General features: G+C 35.0%; 1 protein-coding gene and 1 pseudogene across 2 annotated transcripts in view; both read left to right on the plus strand.

The window, feature by feature from the left end:
• Positions 1-26,251, plus strand: part of BRIP1 (BRCA1 interacting helicase 1) — a 184,034-nt gene that overhangs the window by 59,022 nt on the left and 98,761 nt on the right. For both annotated transcript variants that reach the window (XM_025440646.3, XM_049114156.1), the window contains exons 10-14: positions 6,299-6,431; positions 13,634-13,788; positions 16,833-16,998; positions 17,116-17,256; positions 21,242-21,403. In XM_025440646.3, the coding sequence (XP_025296431.3) occupies positions 6,299-6,431; positions 13,634-13,788; positions 16,833-16,998; positions 17,116-17,256; positions 21,242-21,403 (757 nt within the window). The remainder of the gene's footprint in view (positions 1-6,298; positions 6,432-13,633; positions 13,789-16,832; positions 16,999-17,115; positions 17,257-21,241; positions 21,404-26,251) is intronic.
• LOC112655517 (60S ribosomal protein L35a-like) lies at positions 12,570-13,614 on the plus strand (annotated as a pseudogene).

Raw genomic sequence — 26,251 nt, forward strand, 5'->3', positions numbered from 1 at the left:
CTCATAAATAAATAGATAAAATCTTTAAAAAAAATTTTTTGGATTATGCTTTATTTTTAAGATTTTATTTATTTATTCATGAGAGACACACAGAGAGAAAGAGAGACAGGTAGAGGGAGAAGCAGGCTTCCAGCAAGGAGCCTGATGTGGGACTTGATCCTGGGTCCTGGGATCACTCCCTGAGCCAAAGGCAGATGCTACACCACTGAGCCACCCAGGCGTCCCTGGATTATGCTTTAATTTGTTGCTTTATCTTTCAGTTTGAGTAGGGTTCTGTTTTGATGAGTTTTAACTAACCAGGATTTCAATACTCTAAAATAACAGATATAGTAATATTTTTATTAAAGTTTACATTGAATTCTTTTTTATTTTTTTAAAAGATTTTATTTATTCATGAGAGACACAGAGAGAGAGAGAGAGGCAGAGACACAGGCAGAGGGAGAAGCAGGCTCCATTCAGGGAGCCCACTGTGGGACTTGATTCTGGGTCTCCAGGATCACGACCTGAGCCAAAGGCAGACATTTAACCACTGAGCCACCCAGGCATCCCTGAATTCCTTTTTATTAGACATTAGGTTTTGGTGGGTTTTTAAATGATTTTCTCTCTCTTTTTTTTTTTTTTTTAAGATTTTATTTATTCATGAGAGACACAGAGAGAGAATGAGAGAGCGACAGGCAGAGACACAGGCAGAGGGAAAAGCAGGCTCCACGTGGGGTGCCCAATGTGGGACTCATTCCCGGGACTCCAGGATCACACCCTGGGCCGAAGGCAGGTGCTAAACCGCTGAGCCACCCAGTGATCCCAGACATTAGGTTGTTAATCTAGAATCTCTTTATCTTTTTTTTTTTAAGATTTTATTTATTTATTCGTGAGAGACACACAGGGAGAGACAGACATAGGTAGAGGGAGAAGCAGGCTCCTCATGGGGAGCCTGATGCGGGACTTCATCCCAGGACCCTGGGATCACCCTCTGAGCCGAAGGCAGACTTTCAACTACTGAGCCACCCAGGTACCCCTAGAATCTCTTTATCTTAGATCTTGACCCTCTATCTTATTCCATTCACTGCAGCATTTTTCTGTTCATAGTATATTTAAAATTTTTTTGAAGGTTACATAGTCACATGTTTGAATATAAAAGATATAGAAATTTATGTTGTAAAAACTCCTTCCCACCCCATTCTCCATCTGCATAGGTCCTCTCCTGAACAAGTTTAACATTCAGTGCATATTTATGAGCAATTCATTGATGAACCGATATAGGTACTTTCCCCAGTCCCTCCTTTTCCTCCCAAATGATGGCATGCTACATTTTTAGTTTTTTGTCTTCTCCATTTTTTTTTTTTTTTTTTAAGATTTATTTAGAGGATCCCTGGATGGCTCAGCGGTTTGGCGCCTGCCTTTGGCCCAGGGTGTGATCCTGGAGTCCCAGGATTGAGTCCCGCATTGGGCTCCCTGCACAGAGCCTGCTTCTCCCTCTGCCTGTGTCTCTGCCTCTCTCTGTGTGTCTCTCATGAATAAATAAATTTTTTTTTAAAATAAAGATTTATTTATCTTAGAGAGTGTGTGCAGCATGTGAGGGGAAGAGCAGAGGGAGAGAGAGAATCTCTAGCAGACACTCCACTGAGCATGGAACCTGATGATGCAGGGCTTGATCTCACAACCCTGAGACTATGACCTGAGCCAAAATCAAGAGTTGGATGCTTAACCAGCTGAACCACCCAGGCGCCCCATTGTCTTCCATTTTAAGCATAAAAATGTTATTTTTAAAGCGATTTTATTAAAATAAATAAATAAATAAATAAATAAATAAATAAATAAAGTCATTTTATTGAAGTATGATTGACATATATAAAACTATAAATATTCAATGTATACAACCGGATAAGTTTGCAGGTAAGTATATATCCATGAAACTATCATCACAATCTATGCCATAAACATCTCCTCTGAAAGTTTCCTTCTGTCCTCTTTATTAATCGTTTTTTTTTTTTATAAGAACACGTAAGCTCTACCCTCCTAGCAAATTTTTTAAGTATACAATACAGTATTGTTGACTATTGGCACTGTACTTTATGCTTATTGTTTCCTGTTTCATGTCTTTTTTCACTTAATATATTTTGGAGATTTTTCCTTATCATGACTTAGAAAGCTTTCTCAGTTTTAAAAAATAATTGCCTTGAATTCCATTGCATGGATGTATAATAATTTAACTAACATCTAAATAGTAGATACTGAGGTTTACAATTGTTTGCTGTTACAATGGGAGTATATAGGAAAATTCCTACAAGTGGGATTGTTGAGTGAAACCGTAGATCCACATGTAATTCTGATAGATATTTCTAAACTTTACACAGTAAGTGGGTAGGCAGAGGACTAATTTATACTTTCGCCAGCAACATATGAGAGGATGAAAGTTGTTTTTTTCTAGTCTGATGGGTGAAAAGTGGTATTCAGTGTAGTTTTTACTTAATTTCTCTTAATATAATTGATATTAAGCATTTTATTATTTTTTTTAAAGAAGATTTATTTGTTTTAGAGAGAGGGAGTTGGAAGAGAAGAAGGAGAAGGATTGGAGGAGACAGAAGGAGAGGTAGCAAGAGTCCTAAGCAGACTCTGCACTGAGTATGGAGCCCAACGTGGGGCTCAGTCTCACAACCCTGAGTTCATGACCTGAGCTGAAACCAAGAGTCAGACGTTTAATTGACTGGGCCACCCAGGTGCCCCAATATTAAGCATTTTAAAAGGCAAACGGTGTATTTCCTTTCCTATCAACTGTCGACATTTCTGTCCTTTTTTGGTTTTGTTACAGTTTTTACTGATTTGTAGAGGCTTTGTAGATTAACCCTTTGCCTGTCTGTGATAAGAGTGCAAATATTTTTCCCCCTATTTTACCATGTGCTTGTGCCTTTCCTTTTTTTCTTTTTTTTAAGATTTTATTTATTTATTTATGACACACACACAGAGGCAGAGACATAGGCAGAGAGAGAAGCAGGCTCCCTGCAGGGAACCCAATGCTGGACTCGATCCCGGGACCCAGCATCCTGCGTTGGATGGCGCTAAATCGCTGAGCCATCCAGGTATCCCGCTTATGCCTTTCCTGTGGTGTTTTTGTCACGTAGCATATTGTCATTTTTACTTCACAGCATAATTTGGTGAAAGAGTTGTCTTTAGTTGCTAATTCTGTTTTCTCACTCCCCAGTCTTTCCTCACTAATCTCAGTTGTGTTGTTGTCTGCAGACTTCTACTGAAACTGTTCTTATCAAGGTCACCAATGATCCCTTATGTTGCCAAATGCAAAGGTTATTTTTCTATTATCTCACTCAGCCTCTCAGCAGTATTGTTTGGGTATTGTCAACTATCACCTCTATGAAAAATGTTTTTGGCTTAACTTCTGTGAAATAATGGAAAATATATACACATTGCTCTCTGTCACCAGTTCCTGGCACAGAGTTCCTAAAACCTTGCAATTTCCTAAGTGAGAAGAGTACTAAGAGCATTTTTAACCCCCCAGTTCCTGACAGAACTCCTAAATCCTTTGGTATTTCCTAGGTGCTCGGACTGGCTTTTGTTCTAATGAGGTGCTTGGTGAACTTCTGGATGTGTGTGGTCACTAGAAAGACTAAACCATGATTAGAAGCTTAGAACTTTCAGCTCCACCTTTCCTCTGGAAAGGGGAGAGGGAGGGGAGATCAAGTTAATAATTGATCATGCTTATGTAATGAAGCCATTGTTCAGAACTTCCAGATTGGTGAACACATTTATGTGCTTGGAGCATCCCACCTTTCTAGGAACAGAAGCTCCTGTGCTCAGACCCTCCCAGAACTTTCCATCTGGCTATTTGTCTGTATCCTTTATTGTATAATAAACTGGTAAACATAGATGTTTTCTGGAGCTCTGTGGGTTGTTCTAGTAAATGATCAAACTTGAGGAGGGGTCATGAGAACCTCTGACTTATAATTGCTTTGTCAGAGGCACAGATGACAACTTGGACTTTAATGCTGGCATCTGAAGTGACGAGGTGGGGAGGACAGTATGGTGAGACTGAAACCCAGTCTTGGGATCTGTGCTAACTTTAACTTGTTAGTGTAAGAATTGGATTGAATTATGGAACACCCAGCTAGTGTCTTGGAGAATTGCATTAGTGTAAGGAAAAAAGAACCCCACATACATTTAGTGACCAAACATGTCAGAAGTGAAGTAGTAAGACTAGAGGAGACATACAAGAGTACTTTTTCCTAGACAGCCTCTGGATACCTTCTGGTCTTCTTCTTCACAGTCTACTCTTTCTCAGTTTCTTTTGATAGTTCTTATTCTGTTTGATGTCTAAATGTTGAAGTGCCTCAGGATTTGGTTCTGGTACTTCATTTCTTCTCTTAACTCTGTACTTTGCCTAAATTACATAACCGAGTACCGTAGTAGTACTAGTGAGGCCTGAATCTGTGTCTAGCCCAATTTCTAATAAATCTATATTCAAATCTGTCTCTGGAATGTGATTTTCGTATATTGACCTGTACTTTATATTAATCTGTTGGGGCTGGGATCCCTGGGTGGCACAGCGGTTTGGCGCCTGCCTTTGGCCCAGGGCGCGATCCTGGAGACCCGGGATCGAATCCCACGTCGGGTTCCCGGTGCATGGAGCCTGCTTCTCCCTCTGCCTGTGTCTCTGCCTCTCTCTCTCTCTCTGTGACTATCATAAATAAATAAAAAATTTAAAAAAAATTTAATCTGTTGGGGCTTTAATTTCAACTTTACAAAATAAACTCCTTCTCTTCTCCTACCTACTCCCCCCAAATGCCTTGTCTTCCTTATCTAAGCAAACAATACCAGCCAGTTCCTCAAATCAGAAATCTGTTATCCTTGATTGCTACCTCACCATATCCAGTTCATCAGTAAGTTTAATAAATGCCACCTGTACAATATATCCCAAATCCTTCAAACTCCTATCTATCATCCCAGAATCATCTCTCAACTAGAATTCTGTAACAGCCTGCAACAGGTCTCTGCTTTTATTTTTGCCTTTTTCCATAATCCATTCTGGCTTAGAAACTGGAATCATCTTTTAAACACTTAAAATAGGTTGTGTTTGATTTCAAATATTCCATTTAAGGGGCACCTGGGTGACTCAGTCGGTTAAGCAACTGACTCTTGACTTCAGCTCAGGTCATGGTCTCAGGGTTGTGGTATGGATCCCCACACTGGGCTCTGTGCTGTGTGTGTAGCCTGCTTAAGATTTTCTCTCTCTCTCTCCCAATGCTCCTCTCCAATCCCCTCCTCATGTGTACACACTGTCTAAATCAGTCAATCAGTCCTCTTATTTAAAACCTTCCCATTACACTTTGGATAGAATCCAGATTCCTTACCTTGTCTCAACATGATCTGATTCCTGCTTATCACTCTAACATTGTTCTAACATTGTTCATATTGTTATTCTTTTTTGCCCATTGTGTTGCAACTACAGTGGCTTTCTGTCAAGTCCTTAAATAAACAAAATTTGTTAACCACTTCTAGATCTTTGCATTAGCTATTCTTTCTACTTGGAATCCCTCCCCCCTACCCCCCGCGCCCCCATCCTTTCATGACGGGGTATTTTTTGCATTCAATTATTAGAATAAATGTCACTTCAGGGAGAACTTCCTTGACACTCAAATTAAAGTAGCAAGTAGATTACATTAACCTAATTTATTTTCATTATATCACTTTCCATTATCTGATATGCTCTTGTTTCATGTATGTGTTTCTAAGTTTATTTCTCCCTTTAGTAGAATGTAATTTCCATGAGAATAAGGATCTTGCCTGTTTTACTTACTGCTGTATTTCTAGTATCCAGTACAGTGTCTGGCATATAATATAGGCATTTAAGTACTTACTGAATGTCAAAATGTATATGTATACATAAAAATGAATATACTTTCTAGTAACTCTCTTTTTTGTCTTAATATATAATACCTTAATTTCTTTATTAGATTGTTTTATATTTTCTTTATGTGCATTTGGGATCAAATGCTCCTATACCTGGCTGTCAGTTGGAAAGATAGTCAAGTGAAGCAGTGTGAATCCATAAAACATAATTGGGAAATCACATGCATGTTTCTCTTTTCTAAGTGAAAGCATACTATTTAGCTATATAAGTGTTTATTTGGCAATATGAGACATGCATGCATTTTAAGAGATGTCTGAATTCACATTTGTATCGTAATAGCTTCAAGGAATATGATGAATGTATCACAACTCTTTGTTTTGTTAAAATAGTGCACACAAGGGTGATATTAGTTGATGGAACTGTTTTATTTTATTTTAGTTGGTTAGAAGCAAACTCTGAACATCTTGTGGAAAGGGATTATGAATCATCCTGTAAAATATGGAGTGGAAGTGAAATGGTCTTAAATTTGCACAAAATGGGCATTACTACTGCTACTTTTCCTATTTTGCAGGTAAGATTTTTTTCCACCTCTAATATTTATTTAGTGAATTAAACCATTAAACCATTGTTTAATAATGAATAAATTAATCCAGACCTAAAAAAGTAGCAACTTAATTGTTTTAAAATTTTATTTTATTACTAAGCTTGGTAATCTTTAACTGATGGTGTAAATAATGGATTAAAAAATTCTCATTATTTAGTTATAACTAAATAAAATATAATGTAAAATATATAAAATATAAAATAAAATATAACAAAATAAAATAACTGCTTATTTTAAATTAATAGACTTTGCTTTTAAGAGTGGTTGTTTGAAGTTTGCAGAAAAATTTAGCAGAAAGGACAGAATTCTCATGTACCTAATGACAAACATACATACACACTCCAGTTCTCCTATTATTAACATCTTACAATAATACAGTATATTTGTTACAATTGAGCCAGTATTGTTAACTAAAGTCCATAGTTTTACATTAAAGATTCACTTGTACAATTCTGTGAGTTTTGACAAAAATAAAGTCATGTATCTACCATTACAGTGTCATACAAAATATTGTCACTGCCTTAAAAATCTTATGTGCTATATTTACTAATTAATTCCTTCACCATACCTCATGTCCCCTGCTGAACTTCTGGCAACCAGTGATATATGTGTGTGTGTGTGTGTGTGTGTGTGTGTGTGTGTTTGTTTGTTTTTTAATTTTGACTCCTTAGTTTTGCCTTTTCCAGAATGCCATTTAGTTGGAATCATACTAAGGGTCCTTCATGTCTTTTTATGGTTTGATGGCTCATTTCTTTTTATTGCTAAATAGTATTCATTGTATGTATGCACACTGCTGATCCATTCACCTACTGTAGGACTTCCAAGTTTGGGCAATTCTGAATAAAGCTATTATAAACATTTGTGTGAGTATTTTTGTGTGGATATGCCTTCTTCTCATTGGGTAAATACTTAGTACAATTGCTGTATTGATGGTAAGACTTCTTTTAGCTGTGCAAGAAACTGCTATCTTCCACAGTGGCTGTGCTATTATTTTACATTCCCATCATCAGTGAATAAGGGATCCTGTTATTCTACATCCTTGCCAACATTTGGAATTGTCAGTTTTGAATACTAGCCATTCAAATAGATATGTAGTAGTATCTTATTGTTATTTTAATTTACAATTCCTAAATAACATTTGAGGTGGAACATCTTTTTACATGCTCTTTTGCCATCTATATATCTTATTTGGTGAGATGTCTCTTCAGATCTTTTGCCTACTTTTCAGTTGGATGCTTTTGTCTTCCTATTATTGAGTTTTAAGGGTTTTCTATATTTGGTATACAAGTCCTTCATCAGGACTCATGCTTGCAGATATGTTCTTCCAGTCTGTGGCTTGTCTTTTCAATGTGTTAACAGTGTCTTTTTTTGAAACATAAGTTTTTGTTTTTTGTTTTTTTTTAAAGATTTTATTTATTTATTCATGAGATATACAGAGAGAGAGGCAGAGACACAGGCAGAAGGAGAAGCAGGCTCCATGCAGGGAGCCCGACATGGGACTCGATCCTGGGTCTCCAGGATCAGGCCCTGGGCTTAAGGTGGTGCTAAACTGCTGAGCCACCCAGACTGCCCAAGTTTTTAGTTTTAATAGAGTTCACCTTACCAATTTTTTTCTTTGATGGATCATGCTTTAGATGTTGTGTCTGAAAACTCACCACCAAAGCCAAAATCACCTAGATTTTCTTCTGTTATTTCTTCTAAAAGTTTCAGAGTTTTCATTTAACATTTAGGTCTGATCCATTTTTAGTTAATTTTTGTGAAGGATAGAAGGTCTGTATCTAGATTCATTTCTTTGCATGTTCTGTCACCATTTGTTGAAAAGACCATCCTTTCTCCTTTGGATTGTCTTTGTTGCTTTGTTAAAGATCAGTTGACTGTATCCTTGTGGGTCCATTTTTAGGCTCTATTCTTTTCCATTGATTGATTTGTCTGTTCCTTCACTAATACCACACTATCTTCATTACTATTGATTTATAATAAGTCTTGAAGTTGGGTAGTATCAGTTCTCTGATTTTGATCAGTATATTGTATTGGTTATTTTGGTTTGTTTCTTTCCAAATAAACTTTAGACTCAGTTTGTCAATCCACCAAGTAACTTTCTGGAATTTTGATTGAGATTGTCTTGAATCTATAGATCAAAGTAGGAAGAACTAACAATTGAACAATACTGAGTCTTCCTATTTATGAACAGAGAGTATCCTTCCATTTGTTTGGATCTTTGTTTTCTTTTATAAGAATTTTATAATTTTCCTCATGTACAGACTTAAAGAGGCTTTTGAACTAAAACAGATAAGAACTATGGCTACCATGGTCACCACTAGAATTCTGGGCATATGAGTATTAAAAATGTATTTTTATCAGATAATACTTAAGATTTTTGCCCTGCATTTTTAAAATGCAATGTGGTATTATAAGTATTGTCCATATCATGGCATCTTTCCATGATTTTTTGTATAAACTTTGCATTTTAATAGTTCATATCATTAGCAAAATGGATAAATTGTGAGGAATTCATAGAATATTAGACAGCAATTTAAGAAATGAACTACCAATCATATAAATGAATCTTAGAGACAATGTTGAGTAAAAGAAACTGGACACAGAAGAGTATAAACTGTATGATTTCATTTTTATGAAATTAAGAAATGAATATTATTACACTAGTAGAAGTCAGAATAATGGTTACTACTGTGCAGGGGTAAGGAGCAGTTTGGGTTGAGAAAGGGCAAAAGGGAACCATCTGGGATTCAAGGAATATTTTGTATTGTGAGTGTTAGTTACATGGGTGTGTGCATGTTGTGTGTATGTATGTTTAGTGAGCTGTATATTTAAGACTAGTGCATTATATATTATACTTTAATAAAAATGTACAAATAAATATATCTCAAAGAAAAAATTTGGGAAATACAAAGGCACAAAGGAAAAAAAATTCATAAAGATGATCATTATTAACTTTTGGATTTTTATCCACCCATCTTATTCTATGCATATATTTATTTGACATAGATTTCTGATATGATGCATGTTCTTTATAGTCTCTTTTCATTTAACAGTATATTAGGAGTACTGTTTTTTTATTTTAAAATTTTTTTAGGGATCCCTGGGTGGCGCAGCGGTTTGGCGCCTGCCTTTGGCCCAGGGCGCGATCCTGGAGACGCGGGATCAAATCCCACGTCGGGCTCCCGGTGCATGGAGCCTGCTTCTCCCTCTGCCTATGTCTCTGCCTCTCTCTCTCTCTCTCTCTCTGTGACTATCATAAATAAATAAATTTTTTTTAATTAAAAAATAAAAAATAAAATTTTTTAAAATTTAAATTCGGTTAATTAACATATATTATTAGTTTCAGAGGTAGAGGTCAGTGATTCATAAGTCTTATGTAATACCTGGGCTGTTGTTTTTTAAAGATTTATTTCAGAAAACGGAGAAAGTACATGTGTGAGATGATAGGGAGGGACAGAGGGAAAGAGAGAGAGAATCTCAAGCAGATTCGCCACTGAGCACAGGTCCATCTCAGGACCCTGAAATCATAACCTGAGCTAAAATCAAGAGTGGGATGTTTAGCTGACCCAGATGCCCCTATGAATACTATTTTAATATTCTTTCACATGATCTGTATTTTTATTTTAAAAATATTTATTTGAGAGAGAGCAGGGGTAAGGGGGAAGAGCAGAGGGAGAAAAAAATCTTAAGCAGACTGCAATGAGCGTGGAACCCACACAGAGCTCCATCTCATAACCCTGAGATCATGGCCTGAACTGAAACCAAGAGTTTGGAGGCCTGAGTCTCTCAGGCACCGCTTTCACGTGATTTTTTTTTTTTTTTTTTTTTTTTTATGATAGTCACAGAGAGAGAGAGAGAGGCAGAGACACAGGCAGAGGGAGAAGCAGGCTCCATGCACTGGGAGCCCGATGTGGGATTCGATCCCGGGTCTCCAGGATCACGCCCTGGGCCAAAGACAGGCGCTAAACTGCTGCACCACCCAGGGATCCCTTTCACGTGATTTTTAATTGCAGTGTAGCACTTTTGTGAGTGCAGATATTCTAAATTACTTGCTTAATTTGGCATTTGAAATATAAGTTGTTGCCAGCTTTCCCAGAATAAGAAAAAATTCTGTTATGAACATCCTTGAAAATATATCTCTGTATATGTTGCTATTTCCTTTATGTATTATAAATACTAATTCTTTGTTGCTTATTGCATTGTATGTTAGTCTTGTGTCTATGTTTTATTTATGGAGCATTTTTCTAGAAGTTTTTTATTTTAAGGCATTCAAATGTATCAGTGTTTTTTTTATGAATTATATTTGAGTTTAGTTTAAGTAGTCTTTCCTTATCTTGTACTATATTTTCTAAAAGTGTTTTTTTTTTTTAATTAAATCAGCCTAGAATTCATTTTTGTTTATATTGTGAGGTTGGGAATCCATTTTATTTCCTATAAGTATAATTTTGGCATCATTTACTAAGTTGTTCATCCATTTATCTCTGATTTGTAATGACACTTCTGCCACATATCTAATTTTCATTTATTTGTGAATTAATTTCTGGACTTTGTTCTATGATTCTGTTTATCTAAACTGTCATATTTGGGGCACCTGGCCTCAATGGTTGACTGCCTTCTGCTTGGGTCGGGAGCCTGCTTCTGTCTCTACCTACTCTCTCTATTCATGTCTCTTCCCGTCTCTCTGTGTCTCTCATGAATAAATAAATAAAATCTTAAAAAAATAAAAATAAACTGTCATATTGGTTAATTACTCTAGCATTAGAAGTATGCTAATACCTGGTAGGGCGGATCTCCTCACTTTGTTCTTTTCCTTTGAGGATGATCTTGGCTGAATTTTAAAATTAACTTGTAAATTTTCATGAAAAATTCTGTTGGAATTTTGGTTGGAATTTCACTGAATTTATGGGTTAATTTAGAGTGTTGATATATTTATAATATGGGAGTTTTCCTATTCACAAATAAGATGTATAAAGTTCTTCACTTATTATGTCATATATGTCAATAAAATTTTATTTTATTTTTAAAAGTCTTAGGAGTTTTAGATTTATTTCTAAGTAAGTTAAAATTTGTTTCTTTTTCAAATGCTAAAATTACATTTTCTAATTATTACTGCTGTATAAATGTGGTAGTTGATTTTTATTTATTTATCTTGTAGCCAGCCAACCACTTTGCTGAACTATCTTATAGTTATACTACCTGGTTTGTCTATGGATTCTCAAATTTTATGTAATTATACTGTCTGTAAGTAGTAACTTTATTCTCTTTCCTTCCAACTCCATCACATTTTCTTTCTTTCTTTGTTAGCTTAAACTTCCAGTACATTGTTTATCACAGGAAGTGAAACAGATATCCTGGTCTTATTGCTACCCAAAAGAGACTATATATTACTAGTGTTACATCATTTAGGAATATGTCTACTGCATTGTTTTAAAATTCTTTGTTTTATTTTTTATTAACAGCTTGATGTATAATTCACATGCCATGAAATCTACCCTTTTAAAATATACAATTCAGTAGTTTTTAATATAGTTACAGAATTATGCAACTGTCACTGCTATCTATCTAACTTTAGAACATTTGTTAAAACTTATGAGCCACATGCAATAAATGAGCTAATTAGTATACATTTTGTATTTAGCATTTATTATTTCCTTTTTTCATTTAAAAATTTTTGCTTGTCATACAGTCATATTATTCTCATCATTGGAATACTACCTGGAAGTAATTCAGGCATTTAGATGGCATATCAACTCTTTTAGGCTCTTTGGAAAAACTGTTTGGTACATTTTAGTTCTCTTTTACTGTTTTGGTTTGGTTTTGGTTTTGTTTTTAAATTAGCTCTATACCCAACATGGGGCCTGAACTCACATTCTTGAGGTCAAAGTTTGCGTGGCCTACCAACTGAGCCAGCCAGGTGTACCTAGTTCATTACTTTTGAAGGGCACTTTGTAATAATACCCTGATTGCCTGAAGAAATAATGAACCTCCTAAATATATAACTTATTGTTAAAATGTCTTTGACTCTGAAGAGAATTTGGGAATATATGGGAATTTATTTATTTATTGGTTTGTTTGTTTGTTGAGAAGGTTGATTTAAGCATAAACACTAGGAAAAAGTAAATGAAAGTGTTACAAAAGAAAGGAAATATGATCAGTATACTATATATGGGTTAGCTATAACAGTGTATAATATATATAATCACAATTTTGTTAAAAATAAATATTGACTTAATTTTGGAGCCTGTGGAGGCCTGCTGGAACAGAACTCCTAAAGTGACAATTATGTCTGGAAGGCTGTGGTCCAAGGCCATTTTTGTTGGCTATAAGCGGGGTCTCCGGAACCACAGGGAGCACACAGCTCTTCTTAAAATTGAAGGTGTTTATGCTTGAGATGAAACTGACTTCTGACTAAGCAAGACATATGCTTATGTGTACAAAACAAAGAACAACACAGTGACTCCTGGTGGCAAACCAAACAAAACCAGAGTAATCTGGGAAAAAGTAACTTGTGTTCATGGAAACAGTGGCATGGTATGTCCTAAATTCTGAAGCAAACTTCCTGCTAAAGCCATTGGCCACAGAATCCATGTAATGCTGTACTCCTCAAGGACTTAAACTTGCTGAAAAGTAAATAAATAAAGGTGTAGGTCTGTTCTCTTGTAAAAAAAAATGAATAAAATATTGAATTAATAAAAAATTATGATATAACTATTGTGAGAATGGTAAGTAAAATGTATATTTGGTGGTATAAGAGACTTAAAGATGTACTTTTCTGTAGGATACCAATTGAGGGAATATGTAGGAATTTATTTTATTTTTATTTTTATTTTTTTTAAAGATTTTACTTTATTTATTTATAGAGAGACACAGAGAGAGAGAGGCAGACACACAGGCAGAGGGAGAAGCAGGCTCCGTGCAGGGAACCCGAAGTGGGACTAGATCCCAGGTCTCCAGGATCACGCCCTGGGCTGCAGGCGGCGCTAAACCGCTGCGCCACCGGGGCTGCCCTATGTAGGAATTTAAAACATAATTTTAGCACTTGTTTATTAGCAATGTTTCCCTAAAATTTCAATGTATCTTTCATTTGGGTTATATTATAGTTTTAAGAAGTTTGTACTTCTCTTCTTCTCGTTTCCTGCCATGTACTTAATAATGGTAATTTCTTACAGGGACACTTTTCTGCTGTCCTTCAAAAAGAAGAAAAAGTCTTACCAATTCATGGTAAAGAGGAGACAAGAGAAGTGCCTATTATTAGTGCTTCAACTCAAATAATGCTCAAAGGACTTTTTATGGTGTTTGACTATCTTTTTAGGCAAAATAGCAGGTTAGTAAATATATATGATTTGTATTTTTCCTCTTAAAAATATTAGTTTTATTGGGTGCCATGATGTGTTTAATCTGTATATTGTGTGAGTACTTAGGTTCGTTGTAAAGAAGTGGGTATAAGTATTATTCTTATTGACACAGATTTGGATCAGTCGAAATTAGTCTTTATTAATGAAAATGAGTATTGAAATAAAAAATAAATGTATTTTAAATACATTTTTAAAGTTACTGCAGTATTAAATTTATAGTTGTATATGATTAAACTTAAACATTTAGGTTTTAAGGATAGTTTTGGATATGTTTCTCCCAGTGTCAGAATGTGTCTTCTTATTGCATAAAGCCTCTATTTATTAAAATGTGGAAAATGAGAAACAACTCCCTTCACTCTACCCCTTATTAAATTATAGTACTGGGATGCCTGGGTTACTCAGTGGTTGAGCATCTGCCTTTGGCTCAGGTCGTGATCCTGGGGTCCTGGGATTGAGTCCCACATCAGACTGCCCGCAGGGAGCCTGCTTTTCCCTCTCCCTATGTCTCTGCCTCTCTCTGTGTTTCTCATGAATAAATACATTAAAAATCTAAAAAAATAAAATAAATTATAGTACTATCTGGTTCCAATTTTTTTATGATAAAATATACATAACAGAATTTACTATTTTAACTATTTTAAGTGTACCTTTTAGTAGCATTAAGTATATTCACATTGTTGTGCAACCATCACCACTGTCCATTTCCAGAACTTCTTCAGGAACTCTATGCCCATGAAACAATATTTACCATTTCCCTCTTCCCACAACCTCTAGTAACCTCCATTCTTTCAGCTCCCTGGATTTGCCCCTTTTAGGTATCTCTTATAAAGTGAAACCATATATTTCTTCTTTTGCATCTGGCTTATTTAACTTAGTATAATGTTTTCAAGGTTCATCCAAGTCGTACCATATATCAAAATGCCATTCTTTTTTATGGCTGAATATTCAGATTCCACTGTATGTATATACCATAGTTTGTTTATACCTTTTATGTTGATGGACATTTGGATTATTTTCACCATTAGTCTATTGTGAATAGTGCTATAGTGAACATTGATATACAAGTATCTGTGAGTCCCTGCTTTTAATTCTTCCAGGTATGTACCTGGAATTTCAGATCACACGGTCATTCTGTATTTAACTTTTTGAGAAATCAACATGCTATTTTCCATAGCAACTGCGTATTTTAGATTCCCTTAGTTATGCACAACATTTATAGTTGCTCAATGTCCTTGCCAATACTCGTTTCTGGCTTTTTTTTTGTTTTGTTTTTTAAAGATTTTATTTATTCATTCATGAGAGACACAGAGAGAGAGGCAGAGACATAGGCAGAGGAAAGAGCAGGCTCCCTGCAGGGAGCCTGATGCAGGACTTGATCCCAGGACCCTGGGATTACACCCTGAGCCAAAGGCAGATGCTTAACCACTGAGCCATCCAGGTGCCGCTGTTTCTGGCTTTTTGGATAATAGCCATCCTAATGAGTATAAAGTGGTATCTGCTTTTGAACTGTACCAAGTTTCAATTTATTCCACCCTCCACTAACGGCTAATTGAGCATCTTTTCACATTTTTATTGTCCATTTGCATTTCCTCATTGAAGTAATGTTTATTCACGTCCTATGCCCATTTTTGAATTGAGTTTTTTGTTGTTGTTGAGTTATAAAAGTTACCTGTATATTCTCCATATTAATCCCATATCAGGTATACGTTTTACAAGTATTTTTCATTCCGAGGGTTGTCTTCTCACTCTCTGATAGTGTCAAATGCACGAAAGTTTTTTAATCTTGGTGAAGTCCAGTTTATTTTTTCTTTTGTTGCTTGTGTGTTTGGTATATACAGGAGATATTGCCAAATCTGGTATCATTAAGATTTTCCCCTGTGTTTTCTTCTAAATGTTTTTAGCTCCCAGTACTGTTATAAAACTCACTCCACAGATTGTAGGGTTTGTGACTTGAACTTTGAGATCTGATCTCTCTAGGGGTGAAATTAACTGTCAGTATTATTGTGAGGAGATTGTAGAGAATAGTACATTTTATTCTGTTTCAGCTGAAGTTTGCATAGCTCTTTTGTGCAAAACCTCTTATTGAGAGAAGTTATAAGTTGCATGGGATCACAGAGATCAGTACCTTTATGAAAGACTTAATGGAGTCTGAGACCCATATTTTAAAGGAACTTAAAAATCTTGTAACTCGTTTATTTTCTCATATAATAAAAATGTATAATCTACTGTTTAGTTTCTTTAAGGATAACTTACCTGTTTTGTAGCTGATAACATAAAACAGAGCAAAGAGCTCTAGACTAGGAGTTAGGAGACCTGGATCTTAATTCTGGCTCTGCCATGATTTATGTATTTTTAGAACATAGGGATGGGAAATAGTAAGGGATAGATGTTTATGTGATATCTAATCTCTGAAAGAGGAAGTTGGTTGTAAGATTTAATGGCTCATTTTCTATCAGAAATACTGAATTTAGGGGATCCCTGGGTGGCTCAGTGGTTTAGCGCCTGCCTTTGGCCGAGGGCATGATCCTGGAGTCCCGGGATCGAGTCCCACATCGGGCTCCCTGCATGGAGCCTTCTTCTCCCTCTGCCTGTGTCTCTGTGTCTCTCATGAATAAATAAATAAAATCTTAAAAAAAAAAAGTACTGAATTTAATTTGTGTTGGGGTTGTTGATGGGGAAAATGTTATCTTTGGGAAAACACTAGGAGTCTCAATTTAGTTTTTCTTTTTTAACATTATTTATTCATTAGAGAGAGAGAGTGCACAAGCAAGGGAAATAATAGAGAGAGGGAGACGCAGACTCCCTGCTGGACAGGGAGCCTGATGTGGAGCTCAATCCCAGAACCCTTGGATCATGACCTGAGCCAAAGGCAGATGCTTTAACTGACTGAGCCACCCAGGTGCTCCTCGATTTAGTTTTAAGTTAATCAGTTTTTATATTGTGTGTAGCTGGGGCATTATAGAAGTTTCATATAATTTAATTGCCATTAATTTACCATTTTGTTTTCATTCAGATTTGCAGATGATTATAAAGTTGCTATTCAACAGACTTATTCTTGGATAAATCAGACTGATACTTCAGATAAAAATGGATTCTTTGCTCCAGCAAAAAATAAAAAACATTTAAGACAGAAAACTGCAGTTCATGTGCTAAACTTTTGGTGCTTAAATCCAGCTGTGGTAAGCCGGTCATGTTGTAAATGAAGATTCTGTCATCTTGCTCAATACCAGCAATTAAATAAATATGTTGAACTCTTATAAAGATGAGTTTATGTTTCTAATATTGTTTCCTTTTAGGCCTTTTCAGATATTAATGGCAAAGTTTTGACGATTGTTTTGACATCTGGAACATTATCACCAATGAAATCCTTTTCATCAGAACTTGGTGTTACATTTACTATCCAACTGGAGGCTAATCATGTCATTAATAACTCACAGGTTAGTATGTTCTTTGGAGGCTCTCAGTCTTTTTTACCTCAATATAATTTTATATAAAGAAAACTGAAAGTACCTGAAATACTAACAGATCCTGCTAGAAAATTCAACAGTTTAGCTTTAGAATTAAAGAAAAATCTGCCAGCTATTTGGTAGTGTCAACAAAAGGAAATACTGATTTGTTTAGCTCAATGAGTAAAAATATACACTTTAGATGCTAAAATTATATTGCAGTTTCTTAAATATGTTTTAGGTTTTTAAAAATAATTAAAAAGAAAGCAAAAATTTTAATGTCTTTACATGGTTCCTATTGCATAATTATTTGTTCATGTGCTTCTCTTTTCCAACAGACAGTGGTATATCCTTATTCTTTTTATGTCCCCATTCTTCCACTGTACTTTGATACCTGGTATTAGTGTTCAGCATATGTTGAATATCCGAAACGAACTAAAAGTACTCTTATGAGTCCTATAACTTAAGATTTTAATGTTTTTATAACAATACCACATAAATATTATTTAATTTCCTAGGAACATTTGAATTGTCATTTGTCAATCTACCTTCTGCTACTTTTTTATGACGTAATTTAAACCAGCTAGCTACATACTTGGCATCATCTGTGTGCCTAACACAATGCTAGTTCTTTATAAAGGTGTTTTTTTTTTCTTTAAAAAATGAGAGAGAGGGAGAAGGAGAGAGCAAGCATGATTGGGGGAAGAGCAGAGGGAGAGGGACAAACTGACTCCCTGCTGAGCACTGAGCTTGATGTGGGGCTTGATTCTAGGACCTCGAGATCATGGACCTGAGCTGAAGTCAGATGCCCAACTGACTGAGCCACCCAGGCACCCCATACAGCTGTTGTTTTCAACCAAAGTGTATTTGTGGGGTCATTTTTGGTTTTCACAATCACTTGGGAGGAAGCTCCTATGTAACTAAGAATTGTGCTTTCTATAATGCCAGAATGCTCCTGTTTAGAGACATTGCTATAAATAGTAGTGAGGTAAAAAGATATGTTGCACAGTTTTTTAAAGTCTTTGTTTAAATTCCAGTTAGTTAATACAGTGTCATATTAGTTTCAGGTGTACAGTTTAGTGGTTCAGCACTTGCATACAACACCCAGTGCTATTATGTTCCATAGTTTGAAGTTTCCTTTTTTTAGAGGTTCAAAAATATAGGAAGTTATTAATAAATTTAACATGTTTTCTCATAAGAATGTTGTTATAGATTCTATGTTCTCACTCTAGTATACAAAAGCCCATTTAACCTGTAATGTCAGTGGATTATAATAGTAAAAATGCTAATTGTTCAGTTGAATTCTATTATATTTCCCCCAATTTAAAAAAAATTTTTTTTAATTTTTATTTATTTGTGATAGTCACAGAGAGAGAGAGAGAATGAGGCAGAGACACAGGTAGAGGGAGAAGCAGGCTCCATGCACCGGGAGCCCGACGTGGGATTCGATCCCGGGTCTCCAGGATCGCGCCCTGGGCCAAAGGCAGGCGCCAAACTGCTGCGCCACCCAGGGATCCCCTAAAAATTTATTTTTTATGGTGAAGTGTTTTATTACCTTTTTAACATCTGTAGCCATGTTTTTCTTATTCCTATCTGATATTGCCAATTTGTATTCTCTGGATCTATGGTTTTGGTTTTTTAATCAGTGTCAGTGTAAGTCTATCACTTCAATAATCTTTTTAAAGAGTAAACTCTTGCCTTTTTTGAGTATTTTTGTTATATAAAAGTATTTTTATTTTTGTTATATAAAAGTATTTTTATTTTTGTTATATAAAAATATTTTTATTTTTATTTTCTTTAGAGAGGGAGGGGAGTAGAGCAGAGGGAGAAGAGAGAGAATCTCAAGCAGGACCCACACTTAGTGCAGAGCCAGACGTGGGGCTCTCTCTTACAACTCTGAGATCATGACCTGAACTGAAATCAAGAGTCAGATACTTAACTGAGCCACCCAAGCACCTCTCATTTTTATTTTAATAAAAATAATGAAACATGTACAACATAAAATTTACCATCTTAACCATTCTTTAAGGTATAGTTCAATCCTATTAAGTATATTTCATTGTTGTACACCCACTTTCTAGAACTTTTTCATCTTGCAGAACTGAAATTCTTTTCCCATTGAATAAGTCTCCGTTTCCCCCTCTTCTCAGCCCTTGGTAACTACCATCTATTTTTTATTTTATGAATTTGATACTTCATTTAAATGGAACCACAGGTATTTTTATTTATGAGTAGCTTGTTTCATTTAGTATGATGTTTTCAGGGTCCATCCATGTTGTAACCTGAGTCAGAATTTCCTTCCTTTTAAGGGTGGATGATAATCCATTGTATGTATTTATGTACCACATTTTGGTTGTCCATTCATTTGTTGATGCCCCCCAACTTCTTATCTTAAGCAATTATAAACTTTAGAAAGGTACAAAAAATAGTATTAATATAGTGAACATCTTTTTACCCTTCGTTTAGATTCATAAGTTATTATCATTTTGCATGTGTATATGTGAGAGACAGAAGAGGAATATTGCAAATGTTAACAGTTACATCATACAGATATATATGTATAATGCACATTTTTTGGATAAACTATAAGAAAGTAATTTGCATACATCTTGACACTTTTCCCTTAATTAGTTTAGCATGTCTCTAAAGAACAATTACATAAGGTGCACCTGGGTGGCTCACCTTGGTTAAGCATCCAACTCTTGATTTTGGCTCAGGTCATGAACTCAGGGTCATGAGATTGAGCCCCACATAGGCCTCCACTCTTGGGATTGGATTCCTTCTTTCCTTCTCCCTCTGCCTGTCTCCCTCTTTCAAATAAATAAAATATTTTTTAAAAAAGGATAAGAATGTAATCCTACATAACCACGATACCATGATCATATCCAAGAAATTTAGTATTGGTATATTAGTGTCTATATTTCTCCAGTTATTTCCAAAATGTCATTATACCTATTTATTCTTGATCCAGGATCCAATCAAGAATTATATATTGCACTTTTATATATCTAGTCTTTAATACTGTTTTTTGCCCATTTTTTTCTTTTTTTGGTCTTTCATGACATTTTTTATAGAATTTAAGTCAGCGTTTATCTTGAGGAATGTTTTATGGTCTGGATTTTATCTGATTGTTTCCTCTTGATAAGATTCATGTTAAACAGTTTGGTAACAATACTGTATAGGTAATATTCTTACTTCTTATTGCCTCATGTCAGGAAACAATATCAGTTTGTCTTTACTAGTTAATCATTTACTTAAAAGTTGATGAAACCAACTGGTGTCCATCAGCTATCATCTTGCAAAATGTACCTCGATCTCCTGCATCATTTGAAAATATAGGACTATTATATTCTTAAACAATCTGAGGTCTTTCTTCTCTTTAGATTACAAATAAAGTTTTTTTTCTGTCTCTTAGTCAAGTTAAATATACTAAAGTTAGATCTGTATAAATGTAGAGGAAATAACTGTAAAATTGGTGGGTCTGATTTTTTTTTTTAGGATTGTAGATCTTTGAGCCTCAGTGAATTTGTAAATTTGTTAAGTATATTCATGTTGAATATACCTAGCTCTTGTCATAGTTGAGTCTTAGAGACTTATCTACAGCAGATCATACAAGCCTTCATTTCTAAGAGTTTGGAATCACTTCTAATTTACTCATTTCGTTTGTTCACATCCCACAAAATTTTGCTACTGTGTTTAGTTTTGCAAAGTTGTTGAGGAAAGAGTAAAACTCTTTATGGTTTTATCATAAGTTGTCAGTGGTAAAATTAAAAGTAAAATTTAAAGTTAAATTTTTATAAATTAGATTTATATATAATTAATGGTAATAGAGAAACCCCAACAGTTTAAAAATAAATTTCCTCTAAACGTGTTGCTTGATCTTTTCTTGAGATACATAACTAAATGCTCTCAACTAAATGCTAATTTGCCTGCCCTAGTGTAGGCATGACTCTAATATGACATATTTATATTCTAGGTTTGGGTGGGCACCATTGGGTCAGGCCCCAAGGGTCGGAATCTCTGTGCTACCTTCCAGCACACAGAAACATTTGAATTCCAGGATGAAGTGGGAGCACTTTTGTTATCTGTGTGTCAGACTGTGAACCAAGGAATTTTGTGTTTCTTGCCATCTTACAAGGTACGGGAATATTTATTGTTTCTTTTGCCTTTAAAAAAAAAGTCACGTGGGATTACCATGATAAACTTCCAGAGTTCAGAAGCAAAAAAAGAATTATGCCTTCCTAAGCATCATCCATTGTTTTACTTATTTATTGTTTAAGATATTGGTTGTTCTGTTTTACTTGAAACTCTAAGAGACTAAAAGTCTTCTTCAAGTGGTGTTAGTTATATAGGATTGTTAATGTGTATGTTATTTTTATTCTTAGGGACAACTGGATTTTTTCACAGTTGAAGGAAAAAAGTGCATTCTTTACTTTCATAAATTATACTTCTGAATGTTTCATTAATCTGAATCTAAAGTCAGACTTCCTTTGTTACTTATCTTTTTTACTTCATGTATTTGGCTAGATATTTTTCTTGTTTTTTAACCTCTCTGGTTTTTAATAATATTTTCTTGTGTAAAATTGAGTTATATGGTATATGTTAGTCCTAATATTCAAAGCATTAAAACCACATATAATTCCTGAGAGTAAAATCATATTTTATCAAAATCCAAGCTAAATTCCAATGTAGAGAAGTGGTATTCCCCCTTTCTTTTCTCATAGGAAATTATATACGTAAGGATAGTAGCATACATAAGTAATTGAGTGGCAATACTGATAACTTTTTGGCTCTCCTATTGTCTTTTCATTTATATACATACTGCTATGTCTGAATGTGACCTCCAGAATTTCATATGTTGAAATCATAACCCCTAAAGATGGTGATAGTAGGAATGGGGTCTTTGGGAGGTGCTTAAGTCATGAGGTTAGAATTCCTATGAATAGGATTAGTGTTTGTAAAAGAGGACCTGAGAGAAACCTTGCCCCTTCTCCCATGTGAGGACAGAGAAAAAAGATGCCAACTATGAACCAGAAAGAGGGCCCTCACCAAATGTGACCATGCTGGTGCCTTGATCTTGGATTTTCCAGCCTCCCGGACTGTACTCAATAAATTTCTCATGTTTAAAAGCTATCCAACTTGAGGTATTTTGTTATAGCAGCCTGAAGGGGACACATACTTTGTTAGCCAGGGACAGTAAATTAGTCGTCCTGTAATAAATTGAAGGAATTGCTTTCAGAAGAAATTTAAACAGGCTTTTTTTTTTTTTTCAAGAACATCTAAAAATAAAATGGACATAAACATCTTAAAAATTCTTAATAGAAAGCAATACTTATCCCAGAGTCTGAAAATTTACACCAAACAGGTATGTTAAGGAAAACTAATAATTAAAATTAGAGCTAAAGAAAAGTAAAATCTCAATCACAATCCCAGAAGTGAGCTGGAAATGCCCAGTTGTGTAAATGAACAATTTCATATTCTGCTAGGCTTCAAATACATGGTAAGAATGATTCTTTATATGCCAGGAAGCAGTTTGGTATGGATTTTTTTTTGTTTCTGTTTTTTGTATATAGAGAGGAAAACCAAATCTAATATAAAGTTATTAAAATAGACGATAATATAATTGTCATGGAAAAAGTTACAGTGAAAAAGAAAACAGACTATTTGTTGAACAATGAACCATATCGTCTGGTTTTCAAATAACATAATTTTTGTTAGCCAGTCTCAGTAGTTTAAAAATATATTCTATGGGCAGCCCTGGTGGCTCAGCGGTTTAGCGCCACCTTCCGCCCACGGCGTGATCCTGGAGACCCGGGATCGAGTCCTACGTCGGGCTCCCTGCGTGGTGTCTGCTCCTCCCTCTGCCTGTATCTCTGCCTCTCTCTCTGTGTCTGTCATGAATAAATAAATAAAATCTTTAAAAATAATAATAATAATAAATAAAAATATATATTCTAAATTCTTAGTATATTTAGATGAAGTATATCACTTGCTAGAAGAAAGTAACTACTCTAAATATAAATGGAATGTTACCTCCTAAATTTAATTTTTGGAATAGATTTAGCACAGTATTTTCTTTTTTTTTTGAGCACAGTATTTTTATAGTTACTGAAGTTGATGATTGATTATTGTGTAACTACAGAGACTAACATTTAAATATACTTTTTAGCAGTTTTATAAATTGGTATAACGAATGGATTATTTTTCTGCTTCTACCTTTTCAACTAAAAAAGAATGGGAAGATACAGAAAATAAGCTTTCAAAAGTATTTTGTTTCTGTTTTAGTTTCTTTTATTAAATAGTGGAATTGATAGTTCTAGGGATTTTGCTTCTTTATTTTCTTATTGTCTATATTATATTTTTTTCATTGATTTGTACAGACTTTTAATAGATTGCATGGATATTAATTCTCTATAGAACATGTCAAAAAAGTTTCCCAGTTTTTCATTTTTGAAATATTATAATTTCTTTTTTTAAGCTTTAAAAATTAATTTGTTATCAAAGTAATTCTTATACATAATTAATAAAAATGATGATAATAAAAAACAACCTCACTTCTGCTTTTCAGTTCTGTACCTCCGAGGCTTCTCAAATCTCTGATCTATTCCTCTGATATTTATTGCTATTTCTTTTTTTAAAATTATGAAACATGCATAACATAAAATGTATCATTTTAAGTGTAGTTTAATGCCATTAAATATATTTGCAATTTGTGCAATGATAAACACTGTCCGTTTCTACAAATTTTTGCATCATCTCAAACAAATTCTCTATGAAATAGTAGCTCCCCCGAGTCCCTATCTGCAGTCTCTCGTGATCTCTATTCTACTCTGTAAGGATTTGTCTGTTCTAGGTACTTCATATAAATGGAATCATACAAATTTGTCCTTTTGTATCTGGCTTATTTCTCTTAATGTTTTCAAGGTTCGTCCATGTCGTACCATGTATCAGAATTTTATTTTTTATAGCTGAATAATCCATTTTATGTATGAGCCACATTTTGTTTATCCATTATCTATCAGTGGTCACTTGAGATGTTTCCACTTTTTGGCTGTTGTAATGCTGCTGTGAACATTGGTATACAGATACCTGTTTGCGCCCTTGCTTTCAATTCTTTGGGATATATCTAGAGATGGTATTGCTATATTGTATTATAATTCTGTATAACTCTGAGGAACCAACATGCTGTTTTCCACACCAGCTGTCGGTTTTAGCTGTAGAAAACAGCATTGAGCAATGCCAGGGTGGCTCAGTGGATAAGCGTCTGCCTTTGGCTCAGGGTGTGATCCTGGGGTCCTAGCATCGGATCCCGCATAGGGCTCCCTGTGGGGAGCTTGCTTCTCCCTCTGCCTGTGTCTCTACCTCTCTCTCTGTATCTTTCATGAGTAAATAAAAAAAAAAATCTTTAGAAAACAGCACTGCATAAAGATTTCCATTTTTCTACATCCTTGCCAACCTTTGTTATTTTCTGGTTTTTGGATAATAGCCATCTTAATGGATATGAAGTGGTATCTCCTTGTGGTTTTGATTTGCATCTCCCTAATGACTAGTGATGTTTTTTGTGCTTATTTGCCATTTGTCTATCTTTGGAGAAATGTCTATTCAAGTCCTTTCCTCATATTTGAATCAGGTTTTTGTCATTTTTATTGTTGAGTTATAGGAGTTTTAAAATATATTCTAGATATTAATCCCTTGTCAGATATATGCTTTAGAAATATTATCTCCCATTCTTTGAGTTGTCTTTTCACTCTGTTAGTGTTCTTTGATGCATAAAAGTTTCAGACTGAAATTTTGATCAACTTAATTGTCAGGGCACCTGGGTGGCTCAGTGGTTGAACATCTTCTCAGGGCATGATCCCAGGGTCCTGGGATTGAGCCCCACATCAGGCTCCCCATGGGAGCCTACTTCTCCCTCTGCCTATATCTCTACCTCTCTCTGTGTCTCTCATAAATAAATAAAAAACTTTTTTAAAAAATTTGTCTATTTTTTCTTTTGTTACTCTACTTTTGGTGTCATGACCAAGAAATTATTGCTAAATCTAATGTCATGAAGATTTCCCCCTATGTTTTCTCTAGGGGTTTAATAGTTTAGCTGTTAAATTTAAATCTTTTAGGCATTTTGAGATAATTTTTAAAGATATTATTTATTTATTTTAGAGAGTAGGAGAGCAGGGGGAGGAGCAGAGAGAGCGTCACTAGCAGACTTTGTGCTGAGCTGGACACAGGGCTTGATCCCATGACCTTGAGATCATGACCTGGGCTGAAATCAAGAGCTGGATGCTCAACCAACTGAGACACCCAGGCACCTCAAGATAATTTTTGTGTATAGTGTAAGGTATGGGCCCACTTTTTTTTTTTTTTTTTTGCATATGGATACCAAATTTTCCCAGCATCATTTGTTGAGAAGATTCTCTTCATTGAGTGCTATTGGTACCCTTGTTGAAAACCCATTAACCACATATGCAAGGACTTGCAAGTGGACTTCCTGTTCTGTTTCCTTGGTCTATAAATCTATCCTTATGCCATTACTGTTTCAATTACTCCAGCTTTACAGTGTTTTAAAGTTAGCAAGTGTAGGGATCCCTGGGTGGCGCAGCGGTTTAGCGCCTGCCTTTGGCCATGTCGGGCTCCCGGTGCATGGAGCCTGCTTCTCCCTCTGCCTGTGTCTCTGCTTCTCTCTCTCTCTCCCTCTCTCTCTCTGTGACTATCATAAATAAATAAAAATTAAAAAAATTAAAAAAAAAAAGTTAGCAAGTGTAGATCCTCTAATTTTTTTTTCAAGATTGCGTTATCTATTTGGAGTTTCAGGATTCCTTATGCATTTTCGGATGGAGTTTTTCTTTTTCTGCAAAAGAACGATGTTGGGATTTTGATAGGGATTGCATTGAATCTGTATTTTGTTTTGGTAGTATTACTAATAATATTAATTCTTCCAATCCATGAACATGGGATGTCTTTCCATTTATTTATGTCTTCTTTAATTGTT

This window comes from Canis lupus, chromosome 9 (genome assembly GCF_003254725.2).
Source record: "Canis lupus dingo isolate Sandy chromosome 9, ASM325472v2, whole genome shotgun sequence".
NCBI classification, from domain to species: domain Eukaryota; kingdom Metazoa; phylum Chordata; class Mammalia; order Carnivora; family Canidae; genus Canis; species Canis lupus.